General features: G+C 37.7%; 1 protein-coding gene across 3 annotated transcripts in view; it reads left to right on the top strand.

Annotated features, from left to right (window-relative positions):
- LOC128227402 (uncharacterized) overlaps positions 1-17,585 on the top strand; it is a 74,095-nt gene that overhangs the window by 3,347 nt on the left and 53,163 nt on the right. Inside the window, exons 2-7 of one of the 3 annotated variants that reach the window (XM_052937907.1) lie at positions 1,697-1,804; positions 8,150-8,186; positions 8,746-8,841; positions 9,261-9,397; positions 9,620-9,689; positions 10,790-11,580. The exons of 1 other annotated variant lie outside the window; for it this stretch is intronic. In XM_052937907.1, coding sequence (XP_052793867.1) covers positions 1,697-1,804; positions 8,150-8,186; positions 8,746-8,841; positions 9,261-9,397; positions 9,620-9,689; positions 10,790-10,974 — 633 coding nt within the window. In that variant the 3' untranslated portion in view covers positions 10,975-11,580. Of the gene's footprint in view, positions 1-1,696; positions 1,805-8,149; positions 8,187-8,745; positions 8,842-9,260; positions 9,398-9,598; positions 9,690-10,789; positions 11,581-17,585 lie in introns of those variants that run through there. One more of the 3 variants, XM_052937906.1, reaches the window with a different exon arrangement.

Below are 17,585 nucleotides of genomic sequence, written 5' to 3'. Positions count from 1 at the left end.
ATTTTTCATGCTTAAAGTTTTGTCCGGGGCATATCTTGTAGAATATAAGAGTAATCAACTTGAAACTTCATATGAAGATAGATCTCATGGAGGGCAAGTGCAGTGCACAATAACAGTAACTCTTGCGTTCTTAGTTTTAAAGTTATTGCCCTTTGTTAATTTTCATGCTTAAAGTTTTATCCGGGGCATATCTTGAAGAATACAAGAGGTATCAACTTGAAACTTCATAGCTAGATAGATCTCATTGAGGACAAGTGCAGTGCACAAGAACCGTTACTCTTGCTGCCATATTTTTAGAGTTATTGCCCTTTGTTAATTTTCTTGCTTAGGTTTTGTCCGTGGCATATCTTGTAAACTATAGGAGGTATCAACCTGAAACTTATTCCGTAGGTATATCTGATTGAGGGAAAGTGCAGTGCACAAAAACCGTAACTCTTGCATCTATATGTTTAGAGTTATTGCCCTTTGTTAATTTTCATGCTTAAAGTTTTGTCCGGGGCATATCCTGAAGAATATAAGAGGTATCAACTTGAAACTTCATAGCTAGATATATTTTATTGAGGGCAAGTGCAGTGCACAAGAACCGTAACTCTTGCTGCCATATTTTTAGAGTTATTGCCCTTTGTTAGTTTTTCCGGGCATATCTTGAAGAATATAAGAGGTATCAACTTGAAACTTCATAGCTAGATAGATCTCATTAAGGGCAAGTGCAGTGCACAAGAACGGTTACTCTTGCTGCCATATTTTTAGAGTTATTGCCCTTTGTTAATTTTCTTGCTTAGGTTTTGTCCGTGGCATATCTCGTAAACTATCAAATGCCACCTACACTTGAAAGTTAAATGGCAACATCATTGTCTATAAATGAATAAAATGCCAATATAACAGCTATAATGTCGACAGTAAATAATTCGTCAGGCGACACATCCGACTCGCGGAGTTCTAGTTAATAAATCTCATTGCCACATAACCACTAGCCAATTAGTATAATTAGGTGTTCGCTGATCGTTCAAAGACAGAAACATTTATTGATAAACGTCGATTGTAATGTAACTACTGTATGTGTGTTGCCCTCTGTGTAACTTACATACGGGTTTGTCTTTTGTTCTCTGTGAACATAGACACAAATTGTTGTGTTGCTAGACGTGTTTCTGTAGTTTCTCGTACATTGTTATCGAGCATAGTCACATTAAGTGTTGTGTTGCTAGACGTGTTACTGTAGTTTCTATTTCATTGCTGTTGAAACATTAGCGCAACACTAATCCTCGTTGGAAATTATTAAGGAGACACTCAAATCAAAATGTACACAAGTAAAACAAACATACATATTAAACCTTTAATTACTTACCGAATAATACATTTAAGGCAAATATTAATTACTGATAACAAGATTGTTACCATGTATTTGATAGCTGAACACGCATAAGTATTACATGATTGGTGAGTGCTTAAAAGTTTAATGTGATCTACTATTATCTCATAAGGTAGAAATACTGTGTTTTTGCAACGTTTTTTTCAACTTTACCTCGATATCCTTCATAAGAACCATTGTATTCGACCTCTATTCATCATTTTAGTATATTAAAACAAATGAATTAATTGTGGTAAATCTCATTTGGGAGTAAGAGTGCATATTAAGATCTACTGTGGCTTTATAACCATAGCTAGTCTTACTCCAACATGTGTTGTTCTATTTCAGGATATCAAAGGGCATCCAGACGATGTTAAGACATGGAAACACATTGTACAAGAGAACGATACGTGTTGCCTTGACGACCCCAAACATCTCAACTATCTGGTGGAATACGTAAGTCTTATGTCATTATTTCTACAATGACCTTGTTTAAATTGAGCCAGAAGGTGAAGACACTCAACGAGACACACACTACGTATAGTACAGTCATTATATGACATGACCTAAGACAAATTGCAACATAATATCTTTCAACTGGTTTATTCACATAAATATGTCCTGTATATCATATAAAAAGTCCTAAGGAATCAAAGTGGTGGAAAGTATCGAATAATACGGAAATCGGTGGTGGCATTTTTCCTCTTTGACACCCATTTTGAAAAAAACAATCTACCAGACACTTTGGTTTATATGAGAAATGAAACTGGATGCAGCGCAGTGCATGTTCCGTTTTTCCGGTCAGCGCCTTCTTTTACACTTCTCTGATTAATAAAAAGTATTAGCACAAAAACAAAACTTACAAGAATTTCAAAGCATATTTAAAAGGCAGCCATGAAATTTTATACCTTCTGTACTTTATTAACTGTTTTAAAATGTTGTTACAATAAATTTCTAGCTTCTTATAAGTGCATTTTGTTTTAAAACATATATTAGTCCTTACAACACATTGTAATTTTTGTTTCCGTATAATCGTATAGTAATAATTTTCGGATACATATGTTCTTATTACAGCCTAATCTTTTTGCAACATTGTGATAGTTGTATGGTTCTTTATGATAATTACTTCGTGATTTTGTAAGAATTTAAAACAAAAAGTTTACTTAATACAAGATTTAGATAATCTATCACTTTTGGAATTTCTGAAAGAAACAATACATTGTCTTCTATTTACGATTTTTTAACGCTGCCAGTACCTTGCAACTCAACTTAGAACGATATTTTTGTTTGTTAAAGGGACTATACACCAGATTGGCAACAACAAAAGTTTTTTTCGCTTACCCTAAACGGTTGGAATAATTAAGCTATATACCTAACTTGGTAATATCACTTGATAACAATGACTAGCCAATCAAGCATTTATAAGGAATGAATTATACCCGGTATACACACCTGGTAATCTTCGTAAATGGAAAAATACGAAAACACTGCGAAAAATAAATTAATTGTAAACTATGTGGTACTTCAGTTAGTAAGTTTCAATGCATTGCACACATCGATACCAAGTTCATGTCCGTTTTCGACAATTTTATTTTTTTCTCGCTATTTCATCATACGGACTACAGCCTCTTTAACTGACACACACATGCATAGTCATGGTTTTTTTTATTGCGTGCCATCACATCCTGAACAAAGGTGTCCTATTTGTAAAGACCATGCAATGGGAGGTAAACAGCTTACACCTACCCTGACTTTGAAGGGGAGTGCTGCCATCAACCAAGCAAGTAAATCCCGAAATGATGACATTCATGTATCGCCAGGAGAACTGATTCATCAGGTCTGCCGCAATAAGTATACCAGTCAACAACAAACAGCAAAAGCAATTAATGAGAAAAAACAAGTGGAAGGACAAGTCGACAGACGAGAAAGTGTTTCATTATGACAGAGACTGTCTGTTCTGTGGGTGGTTAGCACATGCTGGGACCAAGAGGAAGAGTTCTGAATGTGCTTTATTCTCAGTGAGGTCAGTTGGGTTCAAGGGCATGGTACTGACATCATGTAGTTAATTAGGAGATGCCTGGGCAGACATAGTGAAAGATCGTGCTTTGCATGTGCAAGAACTGCATGTTGCAGGCGCAGTGTATCACCACGTGTGTAGCGTCAATTTCCTTACCAAGAACCAAATGCTCACAGGACAAGCGAAACTGAGGTTAAAAAATCAAAACTTGGTCGGCTACGAGACAAGGAAAAAGCTGATGCCTTTCTTGAAGTTGCAAACTTCCTTGAAGAAAATGACGACGAACATATCACGATCAATGATCTTATTTCACAGATGGAAAACAATCTAAAAGGCTCAGAACTTCAAGCATATGGCTAAACTCATATGAAGTTCAAACTTAAAGAACATTTTGATAACAGAATCATCCAAACTGAAATTAATGGGAAGACAAATGTGTTTACCTTTAGAAGCACAGTCAAAGCGATCCTTAATAACTTTTATGCTAACATGAAAGCTGATCCCTAAACAGGGAAGAGGAGGATCATCGAAACTGCTGCCAAACACAGCAAAGATTACATCAAATCAGTGGAATTATCCAATGATGTATATCCTGACTGTGACACACTGAAGTCTGAAAAGGATGCCATCAATTTTCTTCAAGAAAGCCTCAAAGACGTCGGTATGACAACTGCCTCCATTGGACAATCACTAATGCAGGCGACCCGATCAAGATTTATTCTGGCAACACTGCAAATTGATTTAGGAATTCAGGTTTCACCACCACTTTTCATCACGCTATTTGGTCGATACTCTTCACCAGCTTCGATTCTGCCGCTCCTATAAGGAGGCGCAGACTTTTTGAAGAAATGCTGAAGTACCTCAAAACACTGACATTCCTGGCTTCTCCGGTGAGTTCATCCAGTACGCCGCTGACAATGTGAACCACAGCATTCGAACCCTGGATGGCAACATCACCTTCCATGGCATGGGGATGATTGCTGCTGTAACACCAGCTACCAAGTCCACCAATCCAATCCTCAGAGCAAAGGTCTACACTCATGACATATCCATGGCGGGTTGAGTTTCAATCCTGTTCCAGGAACAGAAACAGTGATGTATCAGAAGCTTGTCACTATGGACGCACAGGATACGGACTACATATGGAAGACATTCATCCTGTTTGCCTCACCAAGGCCAGCATGGTCTGGGATGATGCAATACATGGCAACCATCCAGGGAAATCACCCTTCGCCTTTCTTCCAATGATTGACATGAATCCCAGTGACGCTACATGTATATTCCCGACACTTAAGTTTGTAATTAAGCGTGCCCGCCGCCTTCATTTAAAACCACTTTGGTGGAAAGCTCTGATGATCATTTGTGCTGAACCAGAAGGAAGCGAATTGAACAACATAGTCTTGAGACTTGGAGACTTCCATACGGAGATGAGCTTCCTGGAGGCCGTTGGGCATTTAATGGCTGGATCTGGGTTACAAGAAGTTCTCGAACTTATCTATGCAACAAACGTTGTGGGGCACAAGTAGACAGGGAGGCATTTCTGGGACTGTGTGTGCGCACCATCTTATTGACGGAGTCCTCAATGCCATGATTACATCTTATGCACTGAATGTGGTTTTCCCTCAGCAACATGGAGAGAATGAAGATGTAAATCTCCACCCTCAGCCTCGAGAGCTAGAAGATGTGGCTCTTCCTCAGCAGCCTGAAGAGCCAGAAGATGTGGATCTCCCTCAGCATTCTGAAGAGCCAGAAGATGCAGATTCACAGGAAACCATTGATGGCATCAGATGAAGATACTCTAGCTAGAAATGTAATGGGAAACCCTGATCTGGATGAAGTTGCTGTGCTCTATGCACATATGATGGAGCAATCATTGCCTGCCGAAAAGGCTTCTCGGGCTGATGTTGTACTCAAAATAAAGGAACTGCTCAGAAACAAAACCGATTCCCTGAAATTCTCCAGTAGGACTGCTGCCCTCTGGTTGCAGTGCATGGCTATGGTAGACATACTGCGCAAGTTTCTAAGAGAATAACGTACCGGAAACTGGGTACTGCATATTACGGCAATATGAAAAAAAGCTTGATTTCGCGGCATCTGTATATGAAATCTGCTCGGATCTATGTGCGGCAAATGTGCAAACTTCAGGTGGAACATCCATATGTCTACCAAGGAGGGGTACTGTGTGGTCAGAAGAAGTGATCGCCTATGGGCTAGACTCTCAGTAGATCTAGTCATCGAGCAGATGCTGATAAGAAGTATGAAGACCAGTGGTAGCATCACAAGAGGGCGAGGTATGACAGGGCAGCGTGTAACGTGGTTTTTCCTTTTGCCAGCTTGTGCTGAAGTCAACAATGCCATGCAAGATCTGACTGGAGTCAACTACAACACTGGTGAGCAGAACAATGACACGTCAGATGCAAGACAAGCACGTGACATGAAGGACACACACGTAGTTCTATGCTGAGAGAAACCTTTTCTGCCAAGATCCAAGCTTGCGCCGTGTCTCGACCTGGGGTCCATGCACACATACTATAACTGTGAATGTTGACAAAGCGATGACCATCGGGAACACCATCTTGACCAGGATGGATGAACACACCATTGATGAGTACTCATCCAAGAAGACGAATCAGGCAATCACCTTGAACATTCAATACTCAGTAAAGATTGGTGGCGAGGTAGTACAGGTGGATCATCAACTTCTTTCATGCAAGTCACAGTTGATGCAAGATCTGGCAACTTTGTTCAAGTATGAGCTATGCAGTCATCCTTCAGCACTGTTTGACACCGCATTACTGCTCCGACAGCCACATAAACCAATACCACCTGATGCCATATGGGCACTCCTCACACATGACATTCCAGGGATCACAGGCCAGGTTCAGTATGTGGACCTACATACAATTACATATGCAGGTTGTACACTGTGTACGTCATGAAGAAGTATGAAGAAGCAATAGTTGTGATTGATAGTTATGAGGGCACATCTACGAAGGACATGCCGCACCAGAGACGAGCAGGTGGAAGGACTTGAGCAACCGTGACTTTGATGAGGACATGCCTGTTACAATAAAGAAAGAAAAGTTTGTCGCAAACAGCACAAACAAGGAACTTTTCATAAACATGCTCGATGGCCACATGCAGAAGAAAACATGTCAGACGTTTCATGCCAAAGGTGGTTCTGATCTCCTCATAGTACAGAAAGCAGTATAGTCTGCCACCACAACAAACACTGTGCTTATTGGTGATGATACAGATCTGCTCATACGTCTTATCTTCCATACCAATCTCGATTCACATGAATTCTTCCAACCTGCTCCAAAGAAGGGCACGAAGAATCCACGTGTCAGGGACATAAAGGTTCTCAAGTAGCAGCTTGGTCTCAGTCTGTGCATTCACATGCTCTTCATGGATGCGATCATTGGATGTGACACGACGTCCTGCCTCTATGGCATTGGTAAATGAGCCGCCATAAAAGTTCATAACCAGTTATGACTTCCGTATGCAAGCTACAGTGTTTGGCACATCGTAAGCATCCACAGGAGATGTTGTGGCAGCAGGTGAGAATACTTTGTTTGTGTTTGTACAATGGTGAGATTGGAGTAGGACTCAACTCACTACGGTACAATCTATTTTTGCGAGAAGGTGGCAACTAGCACTTATTATGTACAGTCACAGAGCCTACCACCTACATCAGCATCTGCAAAATATCACAGTCTCCGAGTGTTTTACCAGCTACAGCAGTGGAAGGGAACCGTTAATTATCTTCTGCCACAAGACAAGGGATGGAAAGAGAGTGATGGGTTGCGTTTCCCTGTCCAAACTGACTAACCACCAGCACCACAGGAATTCCTGCAGGTCATCAGATGCAGCTGCAAGACAGCTTCAGCAGCCTGAGGTGCCATGCAACAAGTATCATATTGAGTGCTCTGTTGTATGTAGCAACTGCAAAGGATCAGGGTGTGCTATTTCATTTTAGGAGACTGAATGTGAGAACGGTGTATTTACGATCATGAAAACAGTGATTGAGCAACCAGACAATGTCTGACATCTTGACATCATAACAATTTATGTTGTCCTACTTTAAAAAATAACGTGATTTTTCTTGAAATTTTGTATTAGGAAAAACGACTTCTCATGGTTATGCATTATTATTTGTGTTGACCATATGTCAGGTCATATAACTGAAAGGTCTTATCTGAAGGAAAAGGCCTTCTCACTAATAAAACCATACCATCTTCTTATGCAAATATGTTTTAATCTATTATATATCGTTAGTAAGTCGTTAAATATCCCATCATAAAGCAGCAAATAATGGTATCAGAGTAGTGTTCAGAAACCTTATTTTTTAATACATGTACGTTCCACCAATTGGATTCCTTAGGACTTTTTTGTTTCAAATGACACTTTTATGAGTTATAAACTCTTGTCAGATATTCTGTCAATAATAGTGAAAAAGAGAAGTCTTTATTGGAATCAAAGTGTTGCCTCCCGACGTAGCATTTATGACGTAATTTATCACGTGGTATACACACTATGACAATACAGCCGTAGATTAGATTAACACTATCAAACTGTGCTTTTTTAATATTCTGTATGAACTTTTAGCAGAGTATCATGTTCTAGTGTAGAATGTTTCAAATGTAATAAAACGTTTTAAACGGTTGACCTTGGTAAAATAATTCTGGAAGTGCATCTGACCACTTTCGATTATTATTTTTAATATAAACAATAGAATGGAGTTAGACACGTGTTTGATACAATATGTTCGATTTGTTTAACAGTACACAGAACGATGGATGAAAACACGCCTGTCGAACAGTAAGTCTTTTTTACAGATAAAATATGTTTGTTTAATATAAGAATTCGTATATTTAACGTACCATTGTATAATGTTGTGTTTAATATTTTCTGGAAAAATCATATGCTTCCAATAATACAAATATAAGTTATTTAAATCGATGCTATGTACCTGGAATACCCTTGTACAGTACAATCCAATTATAGAATAATTCGATAGTTCGAGTGTTAGTAAAAATGTATAAAAATAAGATCGTACCATTCCAATCCATTGTTCAAGACATATGAAAAATCACCATAGCCTTTACAAGAATGAATCCTGAGTTCTTTCTAGTGTATAAAAGGTCAATACTCGGTTTTCAAATACATACACATATCTTAAAATGAACTCAAGTATGCGCTTTTCGTGTTCAACGAGCTAGTTGAAATGTGTATCCCATAACTTGACATTTCTACTCCTTCAAATAAATCGCAAATAAAGCTCTATTTAAAAGTTTGTCTTTTAGGATTGCATGGTTATCTTTTCTTCGTTTTTCTTAATAATGAACACGTATAATAAATGTATAAAATACCCTTGCAGGCAATAAAACGTTTCAGTACTGCAAGAACCCAAAACATGATGAATTCAAAGCGAGGCCTTCTATTAAAGTCATGGGCTTCAGCGAACCACAGATAGGTTAGTACAAGGAGAACATAGCTACAACAAATCGGAGACAGTCTATATCTGAAGCTTGCAAAACTGTAAAACGAGGCTGTCTTTGTTTGGTGCCAGATACAGCTAGAATGCACGCTGACGAAACAACTTGAGAACAACTTTAATTTCTTAAACTTATCATGTATTAGCATATTAGTTTCAATATTATTCGTAAAGGAAAAGTAACATGCTAATAGAGGAGAAGTTTGGCAAAAAGACAATTCTCAGTCACTCTTATCCGAATCAACATCAACATCGCACAGTCAATTAGCCTTCGGCAATATTTTCGAGATCATTTTCGTGCAAACTAGATAATTCTCAAAGGCATTGTCAGAACATACACAACACACACACAAACATATAAATAATAAATATAAAAAAATTGTTTAACAACACTTTAGATCCGAAGCGTTCCTTAATGTTGTGGGACCCGCGCCATAAACTGGCCATTGTTCCCAACCGAGCCAAGATACAGTACCTGGAAGAAGACGGGCAAATTGGGATAAAGCAGGCTGGCGTATACCACGTGTACAGCCAGGTATTTGTTAGAGGAATCGTTATGGCTTAAATACTAGTATATTATTTGTAACCGATCTTTAGTGTTTATTTCATGGCAATTTTACTGTTTACATTATGTTTTTAATAAACATGATGTTACTTTATTCAAGTTAAACTTAAATCAACGTTGAATTTTAGAACTACATTATTCGTCCCAGTTTTGAGCCTTATTTAATTTTAGGTTCATTTTGACCATAAACAGACCAACAGCAGTATTCATCCTGTGGTCTTCTCGCACATGATTTTGAGGAAGAAAGCAGGAGAAACCAAAGGTAAGAAGCGTTTCCTCATATGAAGACTTCAAGTGAAAGTATTTGCTTTATATCTATTTTTATAACTGAAGATGTGATAAATGAGTAACATTTAATCGATCGTGTACGGCGTATATCTTCATTATATTTTCGATATAAAGTTTTTTTTACTTAGTATGCTATAAGTTATTCATTACAGCCCAATCAAATGCTATATTGCTAGATTAATTAAACGATTTTATTATTTACATGTTAGACTAAGACAATTAAATACATTCGCAATAAGTAAGAGAAGGTAACAGTGTGACAAACATAGGAATTTCGTCTATTCATTGATATAAGGATACTCTTATAGGTAGTCCAAATAATTGTACGTTTAAGGATTTTTTTAAGATTTTTGATATGGCAAATCCTTCACGTACAAATTGTTTAGTATCAAAAGTGGGTAGTTATTCCGACTGGGATTCCGGGTAAAAGCATTAAGCATCTAAAAGAAACAAGAAATATTACCAGATTACGTTATTTTATATCAGTTCCATACATAAAAATGTCATATCCTACGAATAATTATGAGTTGGACGTTTCTTTTCTTGCTGTCAAAACATATCGATATAAACATGAAGGGCACCTGCAAGGCTTCAGAGCACAGTTTTAAAACAATCGGAACATTTTGGCCATGGCCGAGTTGTTACGTTTGTATTTCCGAGGTCTATCTCGAAGCTTGTCGGAGGTGGCCGAGTTATGACGATTGGGTCGAGTTGTTCCGCTTGGCATAATTGTTGTCTGTGTCAGTCAACTTTCGTTTTATTGAAAACGTAAATAATGTGTTTTAATGCATTAAATGCTCGTTAACTTCTCACTTACATGGTAAAATATGAATATAAACCTTAAAACCAGAAAATAACTTCACTTAATACAATTTCAATATTTTTCAAAACACCCCCCGGTTTTCGCACAAACCCGTTTAAACGTTAGGGATTGGAAGAATCCCGTATAACTCTCTTATTTTTATAGGCTGCTGGAAATGCCAATGCAGCAGTATATAATCGATGACCGCTTGATCGGAAAAAGCTAAAACGTTTTCTCTACGCCTCCGCTTTTATAAGATAGCCTTATTTCAGGAACCATTGTGATGCAGAGCCGGGAGACAGAGGGTGAGAGCGAGGATCCGCAGGTGGTTGGGTCAAGTTACCTGGCAAGCTCTCTGCAGCTTGAGGATGGAGACAGACTCTACGTTAACGTCGATATAAAAGATGACGTCCTATGTCAGCCACAGATGAATTTCTTTGGGGCTCACATGCTGTAGTGACGGCATCTTAAAGTATTGATGTAGTTACGGTTACAAATAACTTTACTCCAGATATTATTACTAATATGGTCGTTTTTGAACAAAACATTAGACAGTCCGGGATTTTAGATTTTAAATAAGTTCGTTTGGAGCCTTGTCTGTCTCTAAACAGTTTTGTTTATTTACTTGAATTACTGGACTCATCTCTAAAGCTTTGATTGTATGATGATAATCAGGCGTGTTCTTTTTGCCGTCTGATGTTGTCGTATCACACCATGATTTCCAATTTAAGAAGGACTGTGTTTGACAGTCCTCAGTTAAACAATGAGTTAAGGCATCTGCCTTTCGCCTCTAATTAGGGGCTGTGTGTGTGTGCGCGCGCGCCTGCGTGCATGCGTGCGCACATGTGCACGTGTGTGTGTCCGTGCGTGCGTGAGTGTGTGCGTGCTGGGTGTATACGTGGGTGCGTGCGTGTGTGTGTGTGTGTCACTTCATCTGATCACAATGTTTACAATATTTATGCGAAAAGCAAGCCCACACATAATTTGCAATACATTCAAATACATACATTATTTGTTGAAATAATATTGACATATTTCAAACATGTCAAGGCAGAAATTATTTTAAAAAGTACATGTTCTAAGAACTCCTTTAAACAAAATGTTTGAATAACAGTTTATAAAATGATTATATTACTATAAAGCGCTTCATTCATATTCTTGTAAATATTACTTTAGAATAGTTTGGTGTTTATTCAGATGTTTTGTATTTAATAGGACGTGTGCTCCACTAGGTTTTAAAATGTATCAAATAAAACAAAAAAGTGTAATTTACAAGTAACTGTATGTCATATTCATTTTGTATAAGCAATTTACATTCTGTAATAATTTTGTAATATAAATCATGACATTTCTTTATTATTTGTAACCTTTTAAAAGTGTTTATCATATGTTTCATATACAATTTCTTGTACTTTTTTAACCTGAGGCACTTTATAATTACCAACTTAGATTTAACATTAATTTAAGATAAGAATCTATATATTTTGATTGCACAGTAAAAATAACTTGCAAATAGGCTGAATGGAATCACTGGTTTCCATTAAATATTTTCAGTTAGAATTGATAGATAGTGGTGAACATTGGTGTGAAGGTAGTTTATGTAAATATCAAGCTTTGAATTGCTTTGGGTTGGGTGGAGTCAAGGTCAATGTCATTGTAACTATAAAAAGAATAGCATTGACTGATAGTGATGAAACTTGGTATGTAGGTAGCCTTTGCGTATAGCTAGAATGGAATTGCTTTTGAGAGGGTAGGTCAAGGTCAAGGTCAAGGTTACTGTTTCTTGAAATAGAAAATTTGATTCAGCACAATTGTTTTAGGTACGATTGATTGTTATTGATCATTGGTGCGTAGGTTACTTGTGTGAAGCGCTAGCTTGGGTTAACTCTTGAGGGGGATGGGGTCAAGATCGAGGTCAATACTACTAAAAATTGAAAAATGGTTTCCGACCAGTTATTCTAGTAAGGATTGATGAAACTTGGTGCGTATATTGCTTATAAGAAGAGCTAGTTAGGGGTTACTTTGAGGATGTTTGAACCTGTTACTTAAAACAGAAAAAATGGACTCCGTCCAATTAGTCTAATAAGAATGTGTGGATAGTGATGAAAGTCGGTGTGTAGGAAGCGTATGTGAAGAGCTAGCCAGGGATTGCGTTTGAGGAGGGTGGAGTCAAGGGCATGAACCTTTTTAAGAATGTTACAGCTAAACTAAACAAATTAGATACTTAACTAGAGTATTGTTCAGCTATATCACCTTTTAACTAGAGAAAAGGAAATGTTGCTGCTTTTATCTAACTGGTTTGGTCGTTTGCTGTATTTGTTTGATTTTGTATGTTTTTGCATTGTGTATTCAATGAAACGTTTTGATCATGGGTAATATTTAAAAAAAAACTAACTTGTATATTCGATGAATAATTGATCACTCTCTATATTTTTCTTCTAAACGTTAGCACATACAGTCGAAACTCGTTGGCTCGATATCTCATGGCTCGATATCCTCGTTTGCTCGAACCAGATTTAAAGGACCGATTTTTTTTTTACTCTTTAGTCATATAAAATTCGATCGGATGGCTCGATATCTTGAGGGTCTACACGCTCGATGCCATTTTCGCGCTCCCAAGTAAGAATGTCACACTTTGTTTTGTTTGCTTGGGTCGATATCATTTTCGCGGGTTCAGGAAAGAATCTCACACTTTGATTTGTTTGCTTCGCTTCATTTAGCACAAGGCGCTAATCGATAAAAAATGCTTGATTTTATTATTATTATTATTATTATTATTATTATTATTATTATCAAATTTAAATGGTTAAACAGTTTGAATAAACACACTATCACTTGAAGTTCGTCTCTAATTGTTACCCATGTATAAATTTCAATGCATTTTGATATAACTTATAAGCTATGTTTGTGTTACTTATTGTTTAAAATTGCTTGTTTGTTATTTTCGCAAAAATGTATTTTTATAATAAATCAAAAAAATCAAATGATATTTTCTAAGTATCGAATAAGTCATGGTACGAACTGTACGATGACTAGCTATGTCCAATAAATACTCTTCTCTTGCGTAGCCAATAAAAAACGAGGTAAACAAGACTTATTGTAACGAATAAAAAATAACATTATGTAAGCAATCCCGCTTGACTCGATATTCTCGAGGCTCGGAAGTATTTTGGCCGCTCCCTAGAATATCGAGCCATCGAGTTTCGACTGTGTTTTTTTTTGTGGTGACAAGTTGATGATTTAATGGCGCTTGTCAGGTCTAAGATCCCTCTTGTATTGTTCTAAACTTTGTATTGAATACGAAGCAAGTACAATTGCATGTATGTGTTTGCTTTAAGAACTGGAGGACTTAAATATAAAACAAGGTTACTGTGGTCTATTCTATTCCGATATTTATTTTTTTAAATCATTATTCCGTCAATTTTTTTATATAACTATATTTTAATTAATAAATAAATAATCAGTACTTTTGCTCTTTGATCGTTGTTAAATTGTTTACTAAAATGTTTTCAATAATACATTTTAGAATTTATAGTCATATTATAAGAAGTTTGAATTAGGTGTAAATAATGTTCATTAAAGATTATTTGACTTAAAACATTTATTGAAATGTAAATATGTCTGTTAATGCCAATTGTAATTGTAACTTAAATGTTGTCGACCGGAAGACCTTTCACTTTGAAAGCGAGTTGTGTGTTATTTTTAGTTAAGTACTTGTAACATAGATTTTACTTTTTGCTTGTTGATAGATATACGTGTTTCCTTGCAAAATAAACGGATTAATTGTTAAACAAACTTCGTCTTTATTATTCCAGCCCTTCTGAAAGAAAAATCTTCTCAACGACCTCATACCCCCACATTCACTTATTAGTACGCTTGACAGATGCAGGCCGAGGAAGCCCGTCCTATTTCATGTAGATCGTCAAAACTGGTTTTCACACACATATTTGTAGGCAAATGGCAATGGCGCGTAGCTGCCTATACCCGAGTACGCGGCTGAATCCACATGATTCTGACAAAAGATATAAAAACAAAGTTGCAGCATGCATTCTTGACCACAGTGGCTTGATGACAAAGGCTCATTAAAGTTACAATGAATAATTTCAACTAGCCAATATTATATTTTATACATACTTGAACATGTATATCACCAAAATAATACATTGCCATCAACATAAAACGAGATTTGACAAAATTCAAAAATACCCTATACTGTAATATGAAACAAGTGAAGAATGTTCGCCCGGCGAAAATGTACACAAAGACCAATTCTCGTCGAAAATTATAACTTCTTCGTAAGCTACAAACAAAATACCTGGCTCATAGATGCAGTGGCCCGTTATATACACGTTAAAACCGGTATTCTTGTCGAGAGAAACAGTATACGACGAAAATGCTTCAAAATGCGAATTATCACCAGCGCTAGCCAGACATTGTTCTGTCAAAATGACGTAGTACCCGGTCCGCCTTAATCGATTAGCGAAAGCGGCCGAAGGACGGGAGCCATCGGAAAAGCGTTGAGTGTTCCGGTGGTTCCCGCCATTCAAACCGGTATTCACAAGAATACCGGTTTTAACGTGTATATAACGGGCCACTGCATCTATGAGCCAGGTATTTTGTTTGTAGCTTACGAAGAAGTTATAATTTTCGACGAGAATTGGTCTTTGTTTACATTTACGCCGGGCGAACATTCTTCACTTGTTTCATATTACAGTATAGGGTATTTTTGAAATTTTGTCAAATCTCGTTTTATGTTTACGGCACTGTATTATATTGATAATATACATGTTCAAGTATGTATAAAATATAATTTTGGCTAGTTGAAATTATTTATTGTGACTTTAATGAGCCTTTGTCATCAAGCCACTGTGTTCTTGACTACGTGATCCTTAAACTAACTGTCCATTTTCCAGTACTAAATAAAAAACCTCAGAATGCACCAGATTGCACCATGGTTTTTAAACTTTTCAGAGGGGGCATGACCCCTCAACCCCCTATTACATTTATGAATACATACGGATAGAGGGCTAGCAACGACCCTGGCAATCAAGGATTTGTCCCATTTATTGTAGCTCCATAGCATGTGGTGCAGATTTGACGGTGAATACACACATTCTTTTCGAAGAGAGTATTTTGTCGGGTACAGTGATGTGCGTGAAGTTAGCACCGTAGCACCGTATCACCATATCACCGCGGCGCTGCGGTGCTAGCACCGTATAACCATCAAAATCAATACAATAAGAGCATTAATCTCATTGAAACATGTAAGACTCGTTCTCGCAGAAACGAGCAAGGGGACCATAGGGACCTATGTCACTGTGTAGCCGAGACCTGGCCCTAGGTGATGGCACATGTGAATACCCTAGGATTTTAGGCAGGCTATGCGGGATAGGGACATGAACTCGCTTCCCAATGCCAATTTGGCCCATATTCATACACTGTTATGGTGCGGATGCCTTAAAAACGAGCAAGGGGACCAATGGCACTGTTTTTAAGGGTTACCTGGCGGTGTGATACATTCGGGGAAACTGTTAATACTACAAGGATTTTAGTCTGGCCCCGTCCTTAGCCCAACATTGTGCGTATATAGGCAATATGAGCCCTATTGATCCCTACCATACATGTAAGACTCGTTCTCGCAGAAACGATCAAGGGGACCAAAGGGACCTATGTCACTGTGTAGCCGAGACCCGGCCCTAGGTGACGGCACATGTGAATACCCTAGGATTTTAGGCAGGCTTTGCGGGATAGGGACATTAACTCGATTCCCAATGCCAATTTGGCCCATATTCATACACTGTTATGGTGCGGATGCCTTAAAAACGAGCAAGGGGACCAATGACACTGTATCCAAGAGTTACCTGGCGGTATGATACATTCGGGGAAACTGTCAGGGACGAACTGACCCGAAAATTTACCTAGGGGACATAACGATAAGTGTAGGGATGAACTAGGCCACGAGGCTTACTGTATGATGAATTTATATCGATGGAGCTGTTGTGCTGAGTAGCCGAAAATAGAGCTCGAAAATCGAACTTTGTTGCTGCAAAAGCCATTTTGGGGACGGACTGACCCGATTATTCGACCAATGCGACCATAACAAAAAGTGTGGTGATAAACTAGGTACAGGGCCTATAATATGAACTATAGACATCTGAGCAGCTTTTTTTCTTGAGTAGTCGAAAATAAAACATAAGAATTCGACTAAGGGGACAATAACGAAAACTGTAATGTTGAGCATGCCTCGCTTAATACGCTCTCATGGCTCATGTTCTAGACATTGACACGTTCGCTTAAAATTATCATGGCTATTGCCACTATGCTAGAGTGGTCGGCATTTGGAATCACTGCAACCTCAAATAGACCATTGTATTCGGAAAAGTCTGGTTTGAGCACATTTAGCACGTGAACATTGCCTTATGCCTCAATATGCTGTGATGGCTCATGTTCGAGGCATTCACGAGTGTATGTTCAATTACCATGAGTATTGCCAGAGTGGTTGGAATTTGGAATCACTTCAACCTCACATAGGCCATTGATCTGGGAAAACGCTGGATTTAGCATATTGAACGAACACATGAACATTCCTTTATACATCGCTAAGGTGTTTGAGCACACAACATGCAAATCCCGTGTCAATAGAAAGAACCTTATTTTGGTAAATAAAATGTAAATTATTTGTAAATAATAAATTTTATTGTATTTTAACAAATGTTTTGAAAGGTTTGGTCAAAACTACGAAAACGAGAGGGACGAAAACGCACTAAGAGAGTATATATAACTGCATTCCAGGCATATGCAGTGATCTATTCTGCTTGTTAATGGAGAACACTGCATTGGAGATTGATTAACACCGGCTTGCAGACATCAGGTTTATAGCTTAGCTTCAGATTTGAAATTGAGGGTGTTTCTAGAACAGTTTCGAATTTAAATTGGCCCTATATAAGAAACAGTCGGAACATAGTACCTGTTCAATAAAAACAATAGCTTTATAATTTTTAGAGACAGATATTGCCGAAATTTACCTTCAATGCCTTATAGATAGAAATTTGGGATCCCCGATTCGCA

Source organism: Mya arenaria, chromosome 3 (assembly GCF_026914265.1).
Source record: "Mya arenaria isolate MELC-2E11 chromosome 3, ASM2691426v1".
In the NCBI taxonomy this organism is placed as follows: domain Eukaryota; kingdom Metazoa; phylum Mollusca; class Bivalvia; order Myida; family Myidae; genus Mya; species Mya arenaria.
Note: the sequence above shows the minus strand (reverse complement) of the source record. Positions and strands in the feature narration are given on the sequence as shown.